At 37.3% G+C, this 17,633-nt stretch overlaps 1 protein-coding gene across 6 annotated transcripts in view; it reads left to right on the top strand.

The window, feature by feature from the left end:
* LOC129751558 (chaoptin) overlaps positions 1-16,932 on the top strand; it is a 142,240-nt gene extending 125,308 nt beyond the window's left edge. For 2 of the 6 annotated variants that reach the window (XM_055747136.1, XM_055747137.1), the window contains exons 3-9: positions 5,131-5,504; positions 5,567-5,670; positions 5,745-5,837; positions 5,972-6,181; positions 13,204-13,503; positions 13,720-15,015; positions 15,076-16,932. In XM_055747136.1, the coding sequence (XP_055603111.1) occupies positions 5,144-5,504; positions 5,567-5,670; positions 5,745-5,837; positions 5,972-6,181; positions 13,204-13,503; positions 13,720-15,015; positions 15,076-16,062 (3,351 nt within the window). In that variant the 5' untranslated portion in view covers positions 5,131-5,143 and the 3' untranslated portion in view covers positions 16,063-16,932. Of the gene's footprint in view, positions 1-4,394; positions 4,514-5,130; positions 5,505-5,566; positions 5,671-5,744; positions 5,838-5,971; positions 6,182-13,203; positions 13,504-13,719; positions 15,016-15,075 lie in introns of those variants that run through there. The other 4 variants (XM_055747138.1, XM_055747139.1, XM_055747140.1 and 1 more) reach the window with 4 other exon arrangements.
* Positions 16,933-17,633: the final 701 nt, after the last annotated feature.

The following is a 17,633-nucleotide window of genomic DNA, read 5'->3' as shown; positions in this document are numbered from 1 at the left end:
CTAAATAAATTTTTTTCGCTTGCTTTTGGTTTCATTTGCAATCTACGTTCAAGACAATGTGGCCTAGTTGATTTATGGTGGGCAGAAGTGTGTCATTCGTTATGAAATTATTGATTTTAGATGCAAAGTCATGAAAATTTGTAGAAAAAGTTCTCAGATTGGCCGCTGTGTGGCGCTTCAAGCTCTCGACTCCCAATTTTTTTGGTCTGTTTTGTTGCCCAACTTAAATCGAACTTTCTGTCAAAATTTGGCGAAATTTCATCAAGATTTGTAAAAATTATGTTAGACTTAATACATGTACATTCGAGTAATCGAGTCGTTTTAGGTGATAAATATGTTTTATACTATACCAGAATGAGTAAAATAATAATGAATTGTGTGCTCATTTATTCAAATTTGAAGACAACAGCTATTAAACTGAATAGTTTAAATGATATTTCAACATGAGTGCACGGAATATTTTTTATATGTTGGTTATCCACCATGGGTGCACGGATTCACCACAGTTTTTGCCCAAGTATGTATTCACATGCATTCTTAGATTATTAGGTTCGACAAATTTGCGGTGCAAGTTCACTTACAGGTATTCTGGCACCCGTGTATATACCTGGCCAGTTGGCAACTGATTGAACATTTTTATTATAAGAGGAAACACATCTTACCTGTCGGCAACTTATGGCGTTTGAACCCAAGAGTTTTCTTGCCGATACCAAGAATCGAACCCAGTCCGCCTGGCATACCTAGACCAGACTCGCACAAGCCTATCTGATACACCACAACGGCGCTAAAATATTTTAACATGGGTGCGCAGAAAGGCTGTAAATTCGCCGTTGTAAATTGTATAGAAATAAATTGTTTTCAACTTGCTTCAGAACACAAAATATTTTTAAGTTAAAAAGATATGATAGGTATTTAAAATGCAATATTGGTCAATCGAAAAACTTTTCAACGTGTACATTTGACAATGTTGATTCATTATTATTATTTTCACTGTTTTCCGTCACACGACATAACTTGATGCATATAATTCTCAAAATTCACTCAGTCCATGGTAACCGGTTTTCAAATTCTTGGATGTTGATCAGATCTTATCAGATAAATATACGATTGCAAAAACCTTTTTTTTTGTAATAAATAAATAAATTTATTATTTCAAGATATTTTTGAAATATTTCTTTTCCAGGAATGAAAAAAACGGAACTTAAAATAAAAATCGTTATTCAAATGTTAATATCTCAACATGAAAGATATGGTTTCGACTTTGGTTTAGTTAAGATTTGCAAAAATGCTTTTTCAAAATTTCCAAAAAGTCCAATATTTGATTAAAACGCGGTGAATCCGTGCACCCATAGTGAAAACCCATGTCTATAACACAGTTTTCATTTGAATCTATAAAAGTCTTTATTCATTACCTTTAGCATGCAAAAAAATTGATTTTGGATAAATGGCGGTGAATCCGTGCACCCATGGTAATTTGCTCTACTTATAGATAAAATATGCTTCAAAACCTACAATATCAGGTATAATTTATAGGAAACGTGTTGAAAAATTTCAGAGTGATGAATACTAGAAAATATTTACTAGATTAATTAGATTGATAATGTGTTTTAATTTTTTGATAATTAATTGAAATATTCATGTTATGACATACACGCAATCGTCAACTATGCCAAAGTGAGGTGATTCCGTGCACCCATGGTGAAAAAACATTTCCATTTTATAACAAAAATGTTATCGAATTAATAACAAAATAATGTCAAAAGAAAAAAGTTAAGAATATTGTGATATAAAGAATTTCCCCTTTACCAGTCATTTTGACTGGTCACGGTCCGAATAGGTATATTCAATTTGCCGGTCCTTCTAGTGTTAAGGTCACCCACTGAAATTTGTTTGCGTTTAATATTGTCTATTGCATGAATTTTTAGACTATTGAGAGAATCTGATTTGACAGGTAACAATTCCGCACTCACTAACACCATCACATTCTTTATATAGACTATCATGTGCTAAAAGTTGGAAAGGGACTATATGAAAAAAGTACCAACATCAGAGTTCAGTTACTTCAAATTATTTCTACCAAAAAATCAACTTTCATACGCACCGTTGCCTTCTTCAACAAACTGCGCAGATTGCACCTATTTAGACCCCCGTGCAAATAATTTGCGCGCAGTAAAATCTGCTCACAGACCTATACATAGACAATGACACATATTGATATTCTTTACATCTTTGGATAAAATCGAATTAAAAACAATTGCAACTGGTGTTCCAGTAAAAATTGTAAGTGAATCCATAATTTTTTGGCTTATTTTTCAGTAATTCGAAAAACGCCCGAATAATGCATGATTTATTTGTTCTGTACATTCTTGTACCCGAATGTACAGAATGCATTCTGTTTTCTGTTCGTTTCTTTTCATTTGTTGATCGGTCAATTTTCGTTATTCAACTTCTTGGTTCGCATGCATTTCATAATAATTTTCGCCAAAACAATAACGATTATGCCGTTTGGAAATGTGATTCGAAAATCGGAAGCGAGCAACGGCTGATTTGAAAAACTGACACGGGTTGTCTATGTGTGCGTCAGTGCGAAAATATTTCTGCGAGGAAATTATTTGCACAGAAGTCTAAATAGGTGCAATTTCCGCAATACTAAAGAAAACTTTGTTGTGTGGCCCGCAAGCAAGTCTCAATATTAAAATTTGGACCGCCTTTTGAAAATCTTGGCCACCCCTGCCTTCATCGATTTACCATATGAATTTGGTCGAATAACTGATTTCCAGCTGTTTTTGGGTAGCCCACTGGGAGTTTCCTAGGTTTTTCTCGATCCTGCCCAAAAATTTTTGTCAATTAGCTTCTATTTTTAACAATATCTCAAAAACCACTTGACAGGTTGTCACCAAATTTTGCTCACGTTCACATTACACCATTAAGTAGCTTCGCTAAAAATTTCTTTAATTTTAATTCATGCTTTCTGAAGTTGTTCACGAGACAAAGTGTGCATTTTTTTCGAATGCATTCTTTATAGTGTACATTTCAACAGATAAATTAGAATTCAGAGCAAGAGCGTGCGAGAATTTTTTTGAAAAGTAGATTTTGTAAAACTATGCACCACTTTGATTGTGGCCTTTCGTTCCGTTTTAGTCTAAGTTTACTCGAGTTTTCTATGCTGTTGGCTTCTGTACCATGTTTATTAAAACGTTTATGGATTATAGGCCAGTACCTTTAAACACGTCGCTTTTTGAGACACTCTGGCGAATTTTGCAATTTCTCGACAAAGTACTTTTTTCTACTTCGATTTACTGTTCAAGTAGTAAAGTGATCAAACCACAAATCGGGTAAAAGCAATAAAAAAAATTAACGAAAATAAGCCAAATTTGATTTTTTTACTTGGGTTCTTATCCAGTAAATAGCAAAGCCCTTCATGCCGTAAATACATTTTTTATCCCACTCACACTATATATAATTATTTTTTAATCGCAAAGGTTAGATGAGATACCCCGCAAGATATGATTTGCAACTCCAATACGTGTTGTGAGCCTACTTGGTTAAATCATTCTACTGAATCAAAGCAATCGAAAGATTCAACCACGGTATCGTGGTCGTATTAAAGTGACGTATTGCTATTTCCGGAAAATTTCCTTTCCTATTCTAAAAGAGTAAGATAAAAATATGACCATAAGCATATTAGCATATTTTTGTTATGAGCTTTATGTTTCTCTCCAATGCGATTTGCAGATGCTAAGTTTATTTTATAAGTAAGTACATTTTCAAGCTTGTAAGATATTCTTTTACATGCATATAATGCGCACATAAGTTAACAACCTATGGAAATATAGGCTTACGCAGAACCAGAGCGACGACGATGGCAGTTGGATTGGGATTTTTAATCCCAACGTTTCCTGATGGCCCATGATACCCCACTCTCTTCTATGATAAAAATCCATAGCCTCCAACTTAACTAGGCGTCATCAATAACGCATTTGAATTTCATAAATTACGAAAATCCATCTAGAACGTCAGTTCCTTGAATGAATCAAAAATAACCTGAATGAAACCATACCACAACCCATAAAAGCCGTTATCGACCTAAGCTTTGTTAGGAAGAGTGTTGAAAAATTAAAATACCTTAGCTATCTTATCGCAAACTCGCCACCACTTCGCCATTCGGACGAACCAATGTGTGTTCACTGTTTATATTGTTACACAGATAATAACGATCTATGAATTATCAGGAACGGCGTATCGCTTTGCGATAATTATGGTGGTGTGGAGAATTCCTCGAAACGGTACAGTATCATTCCAATTTTTATCTCGTATACTAAGGTACGTTTTTTTGTTCTTCAAAGCAGCTGATAGCTCGTAATATTTGAAGAGAGAAGCCCTACTTCCTTTGTTCCGATCAAAATCATTATTTCTTCGTCAAGAAAGTGGTCAACATCACCCTCAACTTAAAAACTTTCAGCCCTTGAACCGGTGAAAAACTAAAGATTTCAAGTGATAAAAACAAACACGGGTGAGTGACTGTCCAAAGAAGAACGCAGTTGAAATACGCTAAACGGGGATCAAAATAATTAATCGATTAGTATTCCGCAACCGTAGCCGGTTCATCGTAAACAAACGGCCGAAACTTGTCGTGGTTGAGTCTACTGCTTCCTCTCTCGCTCCTTCCTTTGAAGGTAGTAATCTGGCGCCTCAAAAACAATTGTTAATTATTGACCGCATTTGGAGAAGGACAGAAACCGTGGGGTTTTGACGGCTGGAGATCATTAGCATTGAATTTTTCTGATAAAAAAGTGCTTTGTTGATAAATTACTAATCCGTTCGTGGTCGCATTTTTTATGCTGCTCAGCCGATAGCTTCCGCTAAAAATAAATGATCATAAAATAATCTTCGATTGAATAAAGAGTGTTGGACAAAAATACTAATTAAGTTGAGTCGAAGATTTGACAGCTTTAGCATCTCACCTGAGCTTCACTGTCTATCTTACAACTGCGATGTTAAAACGCAAACGTTTCCATAAATGCACCTCCACTATGCCAAAAACGGCACAGAGCTTATTCTTCAGAGATTCTTCTGACGCTACTACTTATTTCTTAAAAATTAACTGTTCTCTCTTTCTTCTCCTTGCAGACAACCCACTAGCATGGGCTACCAGTGCATACTGGTACTCACGCTCTCGCTACTGGCGTGCAGCGTGAGCTTAGCGAATCCCGCCTCCGACAAGCCCACCACCAGTGCCCTGCCGAAGGCCCATGATCCGCTGTTCAACAAGATGCTCGCGGAAAAGTCGGATATCCCGATGGCGCACAATCCCATCTTCAACAAGATGCTGCCCGATCATTTTGACGACATCGACCCGCAGAACAACCTCATCGAGGACGAGGTTGAGGCCAAGCTACCGTCGCTCAAGTTTAGCGCGGACATGAACCCCAAATACGCCCAGCATGCTGCCGCCATCCAGAAGCTTGCCAAGGAACATCTGAAGGCGGAATCGACAACCATGGGTGAGATATAACGGTTAGATTTCCTCTTAAACATGTGTTTGAATTCTTTCTGGTCTTTTAAGGTATCGTGGCCATCGACAAGGCTGAAGACAAGGACAGTTTCGACGATGAGGACAGCTACGAAGACGAGAGCGATCTTCTTCCTGATGAAGACTCTAAGGATGCGGTAAGTTTATTAAACTATTAAAACGAACATTTCTCCAATAGCCATCACGATTAAAACTATTTTGACAACTGTAGTCCAAGGTCGCGGAAGTTCTACCTCAAGTCGAGGATCTCTCAGACGTTCTTTATTCGCAACCTTCCGTTGGAAATGCCCAACCGGTTGATGCAGTAAGTTCTATCTGTCTGTGATGAACATATGTACTAGCGTCCTTCATTTGTTAAAAACGCCATGATCATTCGAACTATTGATTTAAAAAAAACAATCAACCAACAATTTATCGTAATGCTTCCATTTGCACTAGAATGCGGTCTCACAGGAGAAGAAGTCGAGCACGATGACGACGACAAAGACGACTGCAAAACCTGCTGCTCAAACTTCAACCATCGCCACCTCCACAACAACAGTGGCCGATGACGAGTACTATAATGACGATGACGAAGAGGACAGCCAAGAGCTGTCGAACGAGAAGATCGACCCGTTGGCCATCGAAAAGATGCTCGCCAAGAACACTGTAAGTCATCGTACCGCGTTGACACTCACCTCGTGAAGCACCCACATGTTTCATTGAACGTTCTTACACTTTCATATCATACACACACTCAAAATGGACAACGTGCGAAATTGACAATTCTTAACGAATATTAGCGATAACTCGATCTAACTTACCTATCGTAAGGACTTCGGCAGCTATTTCGAATTCTATAGCTTTTGACATTTCATACTCCATTTAAGACGATACAAAGAAGCCAGGTTTATCGGTAGCACTCCGTTATCCTCCGCTAAGGTGGTGTTGATGCAGAATGCTGTGGTTGCTGAGATTCTTCGCTCGATACTTCATCTAGTTAAAGTTCTGATTTGAGTTATTCTCTCTCAAGGAATTAATTCCAGCCAACACATCAGTATCTCAATTTTGAAGTCTTCACACTCGTTAGAATGCAACTCTTACGTTGGCCTTCCACGCATTTTTCCAGCACTCTTCGACTTCGACATCATTTGTATCTCTGATTTGCATACGCTTTAACAACGTCTGCCATATGTTGAAATTCTTCCGCAAAATCACAAGAACTACTATACTTCCTCTATCGCTCGTTCACCAACTGAAGTTATTCGTCCCGCGGCGGTGTCGAGAGTCACATTACTCCGAGAATTTATCGTATGACGAAATACTCGCATTTTTAATCGTAAGGAAGAGCACGACTCGGATACTTCCCGTCCCGTAGATGTAGCGTAAACGATGACTACAAAGACGGAGTTTAACTAACTCCTTGACTGCATGACTGCATTCGAATTCCCTAAAATTCCTCAGTGATTCCTTGATGATCTCAAAAGACCACACGTTTTTTTCGGAGTTTGGGTTTCCTCAATACATATCTCTTATAAGTTAAATCCTTTTTTTCCTGCAATACGGATCCCTCAGAGCCAAATCGAGGCAGATAAAGCTTCTTTGAGATGCATTTCAAATAGACCTAGAAACGGAGCCGCAGCAGATCATCAGTAAATTTCGAAAACTTGCCCAAGGGTAGACTTTATCACTTTTGTATCACCACCATAAAAATGTTCATAATTGTTCACACCGCCACTCTCTGCCTCGAATATCAACCCTTCGTTTCATAAAGTAACAAATTTGCAACAGTTATTGTATGAAAAAAAAAAGTGAAAAATCGTATTTTATTTCAATTTTTTTTTCTTAATGTTCACATCATTGCCAACTGTTTAAGATGATTTTCAAGGAAAAATAAAAAATCATGAAATGAAGGGTTAAATTGTATTATCAATTTTATCATTGGTAGCAAATGTGGAGTCTCAGCATTGGTTTCGATTGAAGTAGACATACAGTATGACCCATAAAAATCAAATCTGTCATCAAAGTTCAAAACCACTTTTCTTGATGTCAACATGATTTGAAAACATTTTTATTCCACGGTGGTCACAAATTTTTCATTTTGAAATTCCCGGTTTTCCTGGTCTAAAATTCAAGGTTTTCTAGACTTTCATTGTCCATTTTCGTCAGAATATTGCAAATTTTAAACATATTCCATTGATTTGGTTGTTTCATAACACTCAAATCATTGAACTCTTAGATTAACTCGATTCTATTTCAATGTTTTCACATTTCACAACCCTATGCTTAAAGGGCGAACACGAAATAATTGCGTTACCGAAAATGTCATGTCAATTTTCTTATAATGTTTATAATCAAACTAAAATTTCAGGGTAGTTTAATACATACATTTACTTCAAAAATCAAAAGAAAAATTAGTCGATGGAGCATTGAGTGCAAAATTGAACGCATTTTCGATCGATGTCATCCATCAAAGTCTAGTGTCATCCGGTACCAGTTTTTCAGTTTTTTTTCCATTTTCTTCTAGTCTTTGAATGTCTTCTTGCTCTTCCGAAGTTCCCGCTATATTATTGCCCAGTACTGCTCTTCCGGGCACAGTTCCGGGCGGTTTGACAGGTTCATGTCCTTTGGAACAAAATGGACAGAATTGGCCTCATACCACTCCCGGACAATTTTAGAATAGTGATATGAAGCCAAATCTGACCAAAAAAGCGGATCCTCGTCGTGCTGCTGCAAGAACGGCGAAAGGAGCTTATCGAAGCACTCAGATTTGAAGATCTCGCCATTTACTGTGCCCTTTGTCACGAAAGGCTCACTCCTCAGTCCGCAAGAGCAGTTGGCCTGCCATACGAGATATTTGGAGGCGAACTTCGATATTTTCCTATTCTAAAATTTATCGTTCACATCGAACTTGCTCTTGCCGGTGAAAAACTCCAACCCCGGAATTTGCTTAAAATCGGCTTTTATATGTTTCGTCGCAGCAGCCATATTTTGTCAGTATCTTCTCGTAGAGCTTCCATGCCAGAGTTTTAGCCGTCGATTGTTGCCGCTCATCGCGATTTGGGAAGTTCTCTACCTTATATGTATGTAGTCCAGCTCTCTTCTTTGCATTCTGGACACAGCTCTGCGACATTCCGATCTTTAAGCTTAATCACGGCTTGAGACGTTGGAATTTGCTTTGATCATCCGCTTCACCTTTCCCCCCGTCTTTTTGTTTTCCGATCCCCGTTTTCTTTCAGCTCCTTTGCCGTGGTTCAACGTCAACTGCTCCTGGAACCGCTTCAATACTCTGGAGACGGTTGAATGGTGAATGTTCAATATTTCTCCAATTTCAGGTGTTTGGAAAGAATTTGTTTTCTCGACTTGCGTTGGTTCACCTCCATTTTCGTTGAATCGAAAAACACGACTTCGAGTTTGACAGCATGTAAACAATACACATCAATGAGAAAGTGTGCAAAATTTGGTTGATTTTTACACAATGGTAAAAAAGTTATGCTCCGTTGAATGTGTCGCAATTATTTCGTGTTCGCCATTTACTGGGTAATTATGAACACATAAAAGAACAAAAAAATGATCTTAGCTCATAATAACCTCAGTTGATACTATCGTTTTCCGAAAAACTTATTTTCTGTTTTGAGCCATGTTTTCAAAAGATTTTCTTGAGAATTCAGATTTTTTATACTGAAAAAGCCAATAAATGAAAAAAAAAAACAAATTAAATTTTCGAATGATTATTATAATTGTTTTTTATGCAATTCAGTGCTGAAAAGTTAACTTTAAGACACTGAAAACAGTATCGAAAAGCGATTGTTTTCGAAACCTACATTTTTGCCTGCAAAAGTGCAGTCCACGATTTATTAGATTAGTAATTTTGGAAAGGTCGTTGACATGTGGTTATTTGTTAAGATGCCTTTCTTGCAGATCAGTTAATAGATTCTCAAAGGAATTTTTCGAATTTGCATAAAATTGTTTTGGGAAATATTCAACAGCATATCAAAGTTTGAGATATAGAAAAATTAAAAAACATTTTTCCATTCATGGGGAACATTCATTTCGGTCAAATTGCAATTTCTAATTTTGCAGTGTAAATTTATTAAAACTTGAATTAAACTACCTTTACTTTAATTAAGTTCAAGAAAAAATTTTGATTGATAATTGAAATCGCAAATTTTGAGAGAATTTTAAAAAGGAACAATGTTTTCTTGTAGCAGTCATAAAAGTTTTAAAGAAAACATTTCTAAATTCTCGACTGCATATGATTCCATGTATGGTCTGAAATATTTTCTTAAATATGTTAAGCATGATTCAGTACTGTAAAACAATGCAAACTATATTTATAATTATAAAATACTGAATCCACACATTATTTAAATTATTTATTGTTTGAAAAACAGATCTATTTTTCTGCAAAAATTTATAGTTAGAGGTTAATAAAATATTTACATTGAAAAAAAAATCTAAACGTTTTCTTAATTCATTCAGCTATGTTATGCAGAAAATGTGGAGGTTACAGTTAATTGTTCAACATATATTAACTTTGAGTCAGTTTATCGAGGTTAAATTATTAAAAATACCTGTTCCGGTTAATGATGAAACTAGAACCTATTTTGTAATGTTTGCTTGGAACTAACTTTAAGAATTTATGCAAAAATTATGTTGAAAAATAGACAAATAAGGATTGACACCAAAGAGACTCAACAGTGTACAAGAAACTTTTTTATAGTTTTAAGCTTAGTTATAAAATGCAGACTACAATAAAAACATGATATGTGCATGTTTTCAAATCTGTAAAGCTCTTTTTTCATGAATCGATTTTGCCGTCCTGATTTCGAATCATTTGTAAGATTCTTTCATCAGGTTTTGAAATTTAAAAATTACTAAGTTTTAGTAAAATTAAGTAATAACTAACAAGCCAACAACCAACTTTAAAAACAAAAACTGATTTATCTATTTACTATCCTTCATATGGTAGAGGATTAATATATTACTTAGCAATTCAATGCTTGAAAAAAAATTCTCATGTTTTAAAAATACAATAGAATAAATGTAACTATTTCTGGCATAATTGAAGAACATTTAGAGCATTCGGTATCAAAGATTTAAATTCTATTAACAACTTTGTTAGACACGCCAATTTTTTGACTTAAGCTTTAGAAAAAAAATGATTCATTTTGCTTAAAAAAAATATTTTAAAATATCCTTAAATTCTCATATTTCACGGGACTGTGATAAACAAACTTAAAGTACGCTTCAGTTTACTCAGAAGTCTAAACTACTTGATTGATTCGAAACCTTCGATTTAAGTAGTCGAAATGTTTTAAAATGTTGCTAATAAATTTAATAAAATTAACCCTTGGATATAAAAATTAAAGCTGACAGAAAAAAAGGAAACTGTATATTTTGATATGTCGCCCTCAAATCAGTCAAATCTTAACCCCTCTTCAAACGTAAAAATGTAAATTATGTTGCCTTGTGCTGTCGAAAAGAAATAAGTTAAAAATAATAATAATAAAAGTAAAATTTATTGCAATTATTTTGTTATTTCGTTTCAATACTTTACTCAAAACACACATATGTATGTTTTAAGTGAAGTATCATGCAATGTTGAATCATTTTAATATTTTCAAAAAAATTACATAGTGTCTTCAATCGATATAAACACACCCTCGATATTCACATGGTAATTTGGAGTAAATTTTCTCTGGAATTAACTAAATTTTATTTCAACTTTTGTCACGGTTTATGCAAATTTTTAAAGGAATCTCAACATATTCAAGCTTTAAAAAGTGTAATTTGACATTTCTTGGATAAATTATGATCAGTAATTGAAAAAGGTAAATTTTGAAATCACAATCTGAAAAAAAAATTTCTTTTTAACTCAGAAGTTTCAAATTTATTATTATTAAGCAACAAAAAACACTGTTCCGTGCGGAAAGATATTTGTCTTGTGTTTAACTCTCGAATTTAACACTATCACTGAAAAATTAAAATAAAAGCATTTTTTTTTTTCAAATTTCCAAATTATTTAACAAAGAGTACTGGGTTCAAAATTTAACTTTAATTGACTTGTTTTTATATGATTGTAATAATCTGTGATACTTGAATAAAGAGAGAAGAGAGAGAGAGAGAGAGAGAGAGAAAGAGAGAGAGAGAGAGAGAGAGAGAGAGAGGTATGACATACCCAACCAATCAAAAATAACATAAATAGTTAAAGGCTTTGAAAGTCACATTTTGGCTGACAAAGAGAAACAACTATAACCAATTCCCTTGAGTGAATTATTTATACTAATGAATAAACTTGTAAGTTGCAAAAGTGATTTATATGTATGTTGTAAGGGACTTGAGTCACAAAAAGGACACAAAAGTACTCAAATCGGGATTTTCTATGTCACAAAAAGTGCATAGGTGCTTTCTTTCTGGCTGTCTGGTTGGGCGGGTGCGCCCGCAGTTATGTTACAACATCGTATCACCCCTTTGAGTTTCAATTTCAGAAAAAAAAAATCTCGGCAAACAGGAATTTGTCGAGTTTGGAATCCGGCGCGTGGCATCAAATCGGCACCATGTACTAAAGATAATGAATAACCAAGAGAAGGTGGCATGAACTGATGTCTACGGTAAATTTGAGATAGAGAGAAAATTTGTGCTTATTTTACGATTTTAGAGGAAGCTGAATTAAAAGCCCCTTGGAAGCTGATTAGAAGGTCATTTAGACTTGTTTTGAAACTTGAAACTATCAATAACAACTTGAATTTGGAGCTGCATAGAACGTACTTCAGATTAATGATATGGCTGAGTAAGCTTTTTCGGACCTATTTTATGGGACTTCTGGATGCTTGGATAAGGACAAGCTGTTGGAAAATAATATTCTCGGTTCTTCGAAGTTTGCCCGAATCTGCGAAAGCACATGATTCTTCAAAATGTTCTTCTAGACTTCAACATTAATTTTTACTCCAGCGATTATGAAACGGGGGCTATCTTCAATCCACGCTAAGCAATCGTTTCAGAGACCACCACTCTAATGATAAACTTGAATTTCACACTCTGTAGAACATCCTTAGCCTTCAGGGGTAAAATACACTGATCCGATGAATTGGACACCGGATAGACCGAAAAAAGTTTCTCGTTTGAGAATCAAACGATCAGCTGCTTCTACTTTAACTTGGACGGAAATCGCTTCGGAAAGGGTCAGCTCAACTAAAGTTTCAACTCCTAAAACAACACAAACTTATTCGAACTGCTTAAAGTTTGGTGTCTGGTTCAATTAAGCAGGGAAGCTAACATGGAAATATGAACCAAAAATACTATAATCGATAGGTCAAAGATTAATTCAAAACCTGTTGCAACAGGTTTGGCCTTGGCGGGATTTTTCTCGTAAGAATTTAGCTGGCGGAAATTTGTGTGCTTCGTACTAAGTTTACTATGACACCAAACTTAGTATTTGGTCATTTGGGGTTGATTCATTGTCAGACCGACCAGGTTAAACTAAGCAGACTTTCATTGGCAGCGAGCTTCACTAGAAGCTTGTTGACATTTTGGTAATAAAAGTTAATAATCTACTCCATTAGCGAGAAACGAGTAAAAACAGGTAGAAAATTTAAGCAACAACACTTCATCAACACATTCACTGCACACCGTCTGAAACGGTCCAACAACGGCCTAAGTTTCATATCTCCTTTCCTTACCAATCGAAGCCGAAAACAACGGAATCAACCCCATCGACGACCGGCAAACCAGCCAGCAGCAAGACGTCCAAGACTTCGTCTACCACCAGCAAAGCGCCGGTTAACAACGATATCCTGGACGATGCCGACGATGACGACGAGGAGTACCAGTACGACGACGATGAGGATTCCGAGGACGAGAGAATCGACCTGGACGCCGTCGATAAGCTGTTGGCTCAGAAGAAGCAAAAACAGAAGGAAGGAACCACTGCTGGCAGCAGTACTTCAACGACTGCAGCCGCCACCGGCAAGAAGCCCGGCAAAAGTGCTGTAAGTTTTGGTGTGAGGATTGCTGAGAGAAACTATGGTCGCGGTTCTGTGTTTAACACATCTAGGTTGTGGGTCTGAATTGTTTACGCTTTAACACGCTCTGTTTCTACTGTTTGCTTTGGTCTTTTTTTCTGGTGTCTAGGTCGCATTATAACTTATTTCAATATTGAAAATTTGTTTCAACAATTGCAACTTAATCTTTTCCGTTCATTACAGAGCTACTACTACTACGATGAGGATGACGATGAAGACGATGATGATTACAACTTGGATGAGGAGATCCACCTCTGCCCACGGGATTGTATTTGCGAACGTAACATGCATGCGTACATGGTTGCTACTTGCAGCCGTTTGGATATGGATACCCAGAAATTCTCCCCGCAGATCACTGACCTACAGGTGTTGGATGTGAGTCCGAAGTACCCCATCGTTTTGAAGGCCGAGTTCTTCAAACAAATTGGACTTTCCCACGTGGTGTCGATCAAGATCAGCAACTGCACGATCGAATACATCAGCCCGTCCGCCTTTGCCGGTCTGGATGATCTGTACTCTGTTAACCTGACAAACTCAGGTTTCGACATGTTGCATCCCGATACCTTCGCCAACAACACCAAACTGCGACTGCTTACATTGTCCGGAAACGATCTTAGCGCTATGCAGAAGGTTAACTACAACACCCCATACACCGATTACATGTTGAAGGCACCTTCGATCGAGGAACTGGATATCTCCAAGTGCAATTTGCAAGCACTTCTCCCGACTGCGTTCAACGAGCTCAAGAACATTATCTATATCAACCTCTCCGATAACAAATTGAAAACTCTTCCCGAAGGTCTCTTCGATAAGGTTGAAACAATCGAGGAGCTTGACCTTTCGATGAACAACATTTCTGCACTACCTAAGAATATCTTCAACAAGACTTCCTTGGCTATCCTGCACCTCAAGTATAACATGATCAGCAGCAATCTGGACTTCGTGACCGCCGATCTGCAGAAGCTTGACTTGAGCTACTGCCAGATTCGCACCATCAACGGTCAGATGTTCAAGGGTATGGAAGGTCTCACTAACCTCATCTTGAAGGGCAACCGTATCAAGAAGATTAACCAAGTAGCTTTCGCCCCACTCAAGAGTCTGCGCCAGATCGATATCTCGCAGAATTATCTGGAACAGATCTCTGCTCTCACTTTCCTCGGAAACAAAGACCTTGACATCATCAAGCTGAACGACAACCCACGGCTGAAGCAGCTCCCGTCCGAAGGTTTCCAGAGCTCGTGGGGAGTATTCAGCACCTACTTCCTGGATGTGTCCAACTGTGACATTTCCGAGCTTGCTCCCAACACCTTCAAAACCATGCCCCAGCTGACCCGTTTGAACCTAGCCTGGAACAATCTACAAACCGTCGGCCCCGTAGTGTTGAGCTACCTGGACAAACTGATGGACCTGGACCTCAGCAACAATTTGATCACCGACCTCAATGAGGACACCTTCAAGAGAAACATTAACCTTAACAAGGTATGAGTACACCAAGTTTTCCATCTATTCAAGAGTGAACTAACATCTTTTTCTCCACAGCTTAACCTGTCCGGAAATCAGTTTGCCCTTATCCCGGCTAAGGTATTCCAGCCTCTTCAATATCTGAACCATCTGGATGTCAGCGATTGTGATCTTCGCACAGTTTGGGAAAACTCGGCTGCCAATGCCAAGCACACGAACGTCCTGCCTAGCCTGAAGGTGCTGAACGTATCGTACAATGAAATTTCCAGCGTATTTGTGTCGGACCTCGAATCCCTTACAAGTCTTCGGGTCTTGGATATTCGTAACAACTCCCTGAAATGCAATGCTCCCTTCAAATCGCTGATTAAATGGCTCGGTGTTAAGAAGGTCTCGCTCGGAGATTCCAACAAGGAACAAAGAACTCACGCTGAGTTGAACGCCTACATTGCGGACAATTCTGCACCTTTGATCGAATGGAGCCAATTCGCTCAAGAAGTGTGCCAGGCTAGCAAGAACGGAGCCGACAGTCCCGTCGTCATCAAGGACATTATCAATGAAGACCTCGGAGAAGACGAAGATGATGTGGATGAAGATGAATCCGATGATGATGAAGATTACTCCGAAGAGCAGAATACAAACAACGTCAATGTTGTGGACAGCAAAGACGATGCCGATCAATACTACGATGAAGACGAGGATGATGATGATGATGAAGACGACGACAACGATACCATCATCGAAGACATCGATGGATTGCAGAAAATCGAAGAGAAAATACTCGGAGGAAGCGATCCCCAGAGGGAAGAAGTTGTCATTCTCGATGGCAACACACTGCTCCAAATCAGTGGTCTCTGGCTACCGATCCTGTGTATCACTCTCGGCATCGTAGTGATTATCGTCGCCTTTGTGAAAATCTTCGAGATTATGATGCGTAAGCGAAGCGAAAACTACCGACAGGCGCTGCTCGCTTCCAAGAACTCCATCGTCTACCAAAAGTTGACGGAGGACATCGTGGCACCGAAGACTCCCAAGGTGCATCGATACGCTCCGATTCAGCAAGTCTAGGGTATACTCCCCCATCCTTCTTCCACTAAATACTTAAACAAACAAAAACACATCGATTCATAAGCTTCCAAGTAGTCTTCTTCCATGAGCTGCTAAAAAAGATTTCCAGTCCTTTTCTAAAATCACAGTCAACAATTTTGTAACAAATCATACTAGCAATAAGTAAAGAGTACTTATAACAAAACCAGAGCAAGATTAAAAGAGAAAAACTGCAGTAGTTGTATTTATTAAGTTTTCATTCTTAATCCTATCGTTATACTGTAAAGCTAAAATCGTTCGAACTGAGACTTAAGAGACAAAAGAAAAAAAACCCTAACCCTGAAAGCTACTTAATTCCAGAATCCGAGTGCGTAATCTATTCGCTTTTATACAAGTTTTTTTATTTTTGCGTTTGTTGATTACATTCCGACGTGGAACGCGAGACTCAAAGAATCCGACCTGATTGAATTCTTTTCCTAAATACAATCGATTTCAAACTTACAAATTTTACACAAACTTTTTCGCGCTGTCTTACTCGTTCTGCAGAAGAACGGGACTCCGGTATTCATGTGTTGAAGATACTAAATAGAATCAGTATATTAAATCAGCATTAAAAACGAAAAGATACAAACTAAAACGTAAGAGATACAGATAGGCTTCCAGCATGTGCCATGAGAGCAAAACCCAACCCAAGGCAGCAGCAGCACATACAAAAAAGTTGAAATGAAGAGTTTAAAAAGCGCCAAATTGAAGGCGGACCCGCAAGGTGAAATTAGAGCACAAAACGAAACCTGCAGTATATTTTTGTCCTTAAATTATTGTGGATATCTTTACAAAACTTTATAACATTTAGTCTTTTGATTGGATAAAATAAAGGGTTTTTTTTATCGATCACGCTTTGGAGAGATTTACTTGATTGAGAAAATCACATTCCCAAACTTCGCTCAACAGAGTGTTTAATGATAAATCCTAAGACTCACAAGATGACATAAACGTAGTTGAAATTCAATGTATAAACTTCAATCGGGTTTGGTTTAAGTTCCTATACATTTTATTGACGATTCTGGTCCTTATCAAAGGATTCCGATCAGTATTAGATTACAGTTTATTACCTGAATCTGGAACTGGATCCGGATATACGAATCGTGATATTCGTTACCCTCGCATATCGACGTTGAAAACTTCTAGAAAATTACAGCTGAGTTCACAATTTTCTTTTACCATTTGTTTATTTTTTGACTGGAATTAATTTATAGGTTATGTTCGGCTTTCGGTCTTTCAGTCAAGATTTTACAACACTTTTTTACAACACTTCATCCTACGTTTCGAATAATTATTTATTCTTTTTCAAGGAACTAAAAATAAAACATAGAGCATAAAACATATTTCGTGTGAAACGGAAAAAAAACCATTTTGAATTTTGAGATTTTTGTAGGGTGGTCGGATTTACCGGTTTTTTTTCAAATCCGGTATTTCGGTATTCGTAATTTATAAAACCGATAAAACCGGTAAAACCGGTATTTTTCAAAGCATATCGAATTTATGAAAAAGTTTCGTCTAATTGCAGTTGAAATGGCATAAAATGCTCAAAG

The sequence above is a fragment of the Uranotaenia lowii genome, chromosome 3, assembly GCF_029784155.1.
Source record: "Uranotaenia lowii strain MFRU-FL chromosome 3, ASM2978415v1, whole genome shotgun sequence".
NCBI classification, from domain to species: Eukaryota; Metazoa; Arthropoda; class Insecta; order Diptera; family Culicidae; genus Uranotaenia; species Uranotaenia lowii.
Note: the sequence above shows the minus strand (reverse complement) of the source record. Positions and strands in the feature narration are given on the sequence as shown.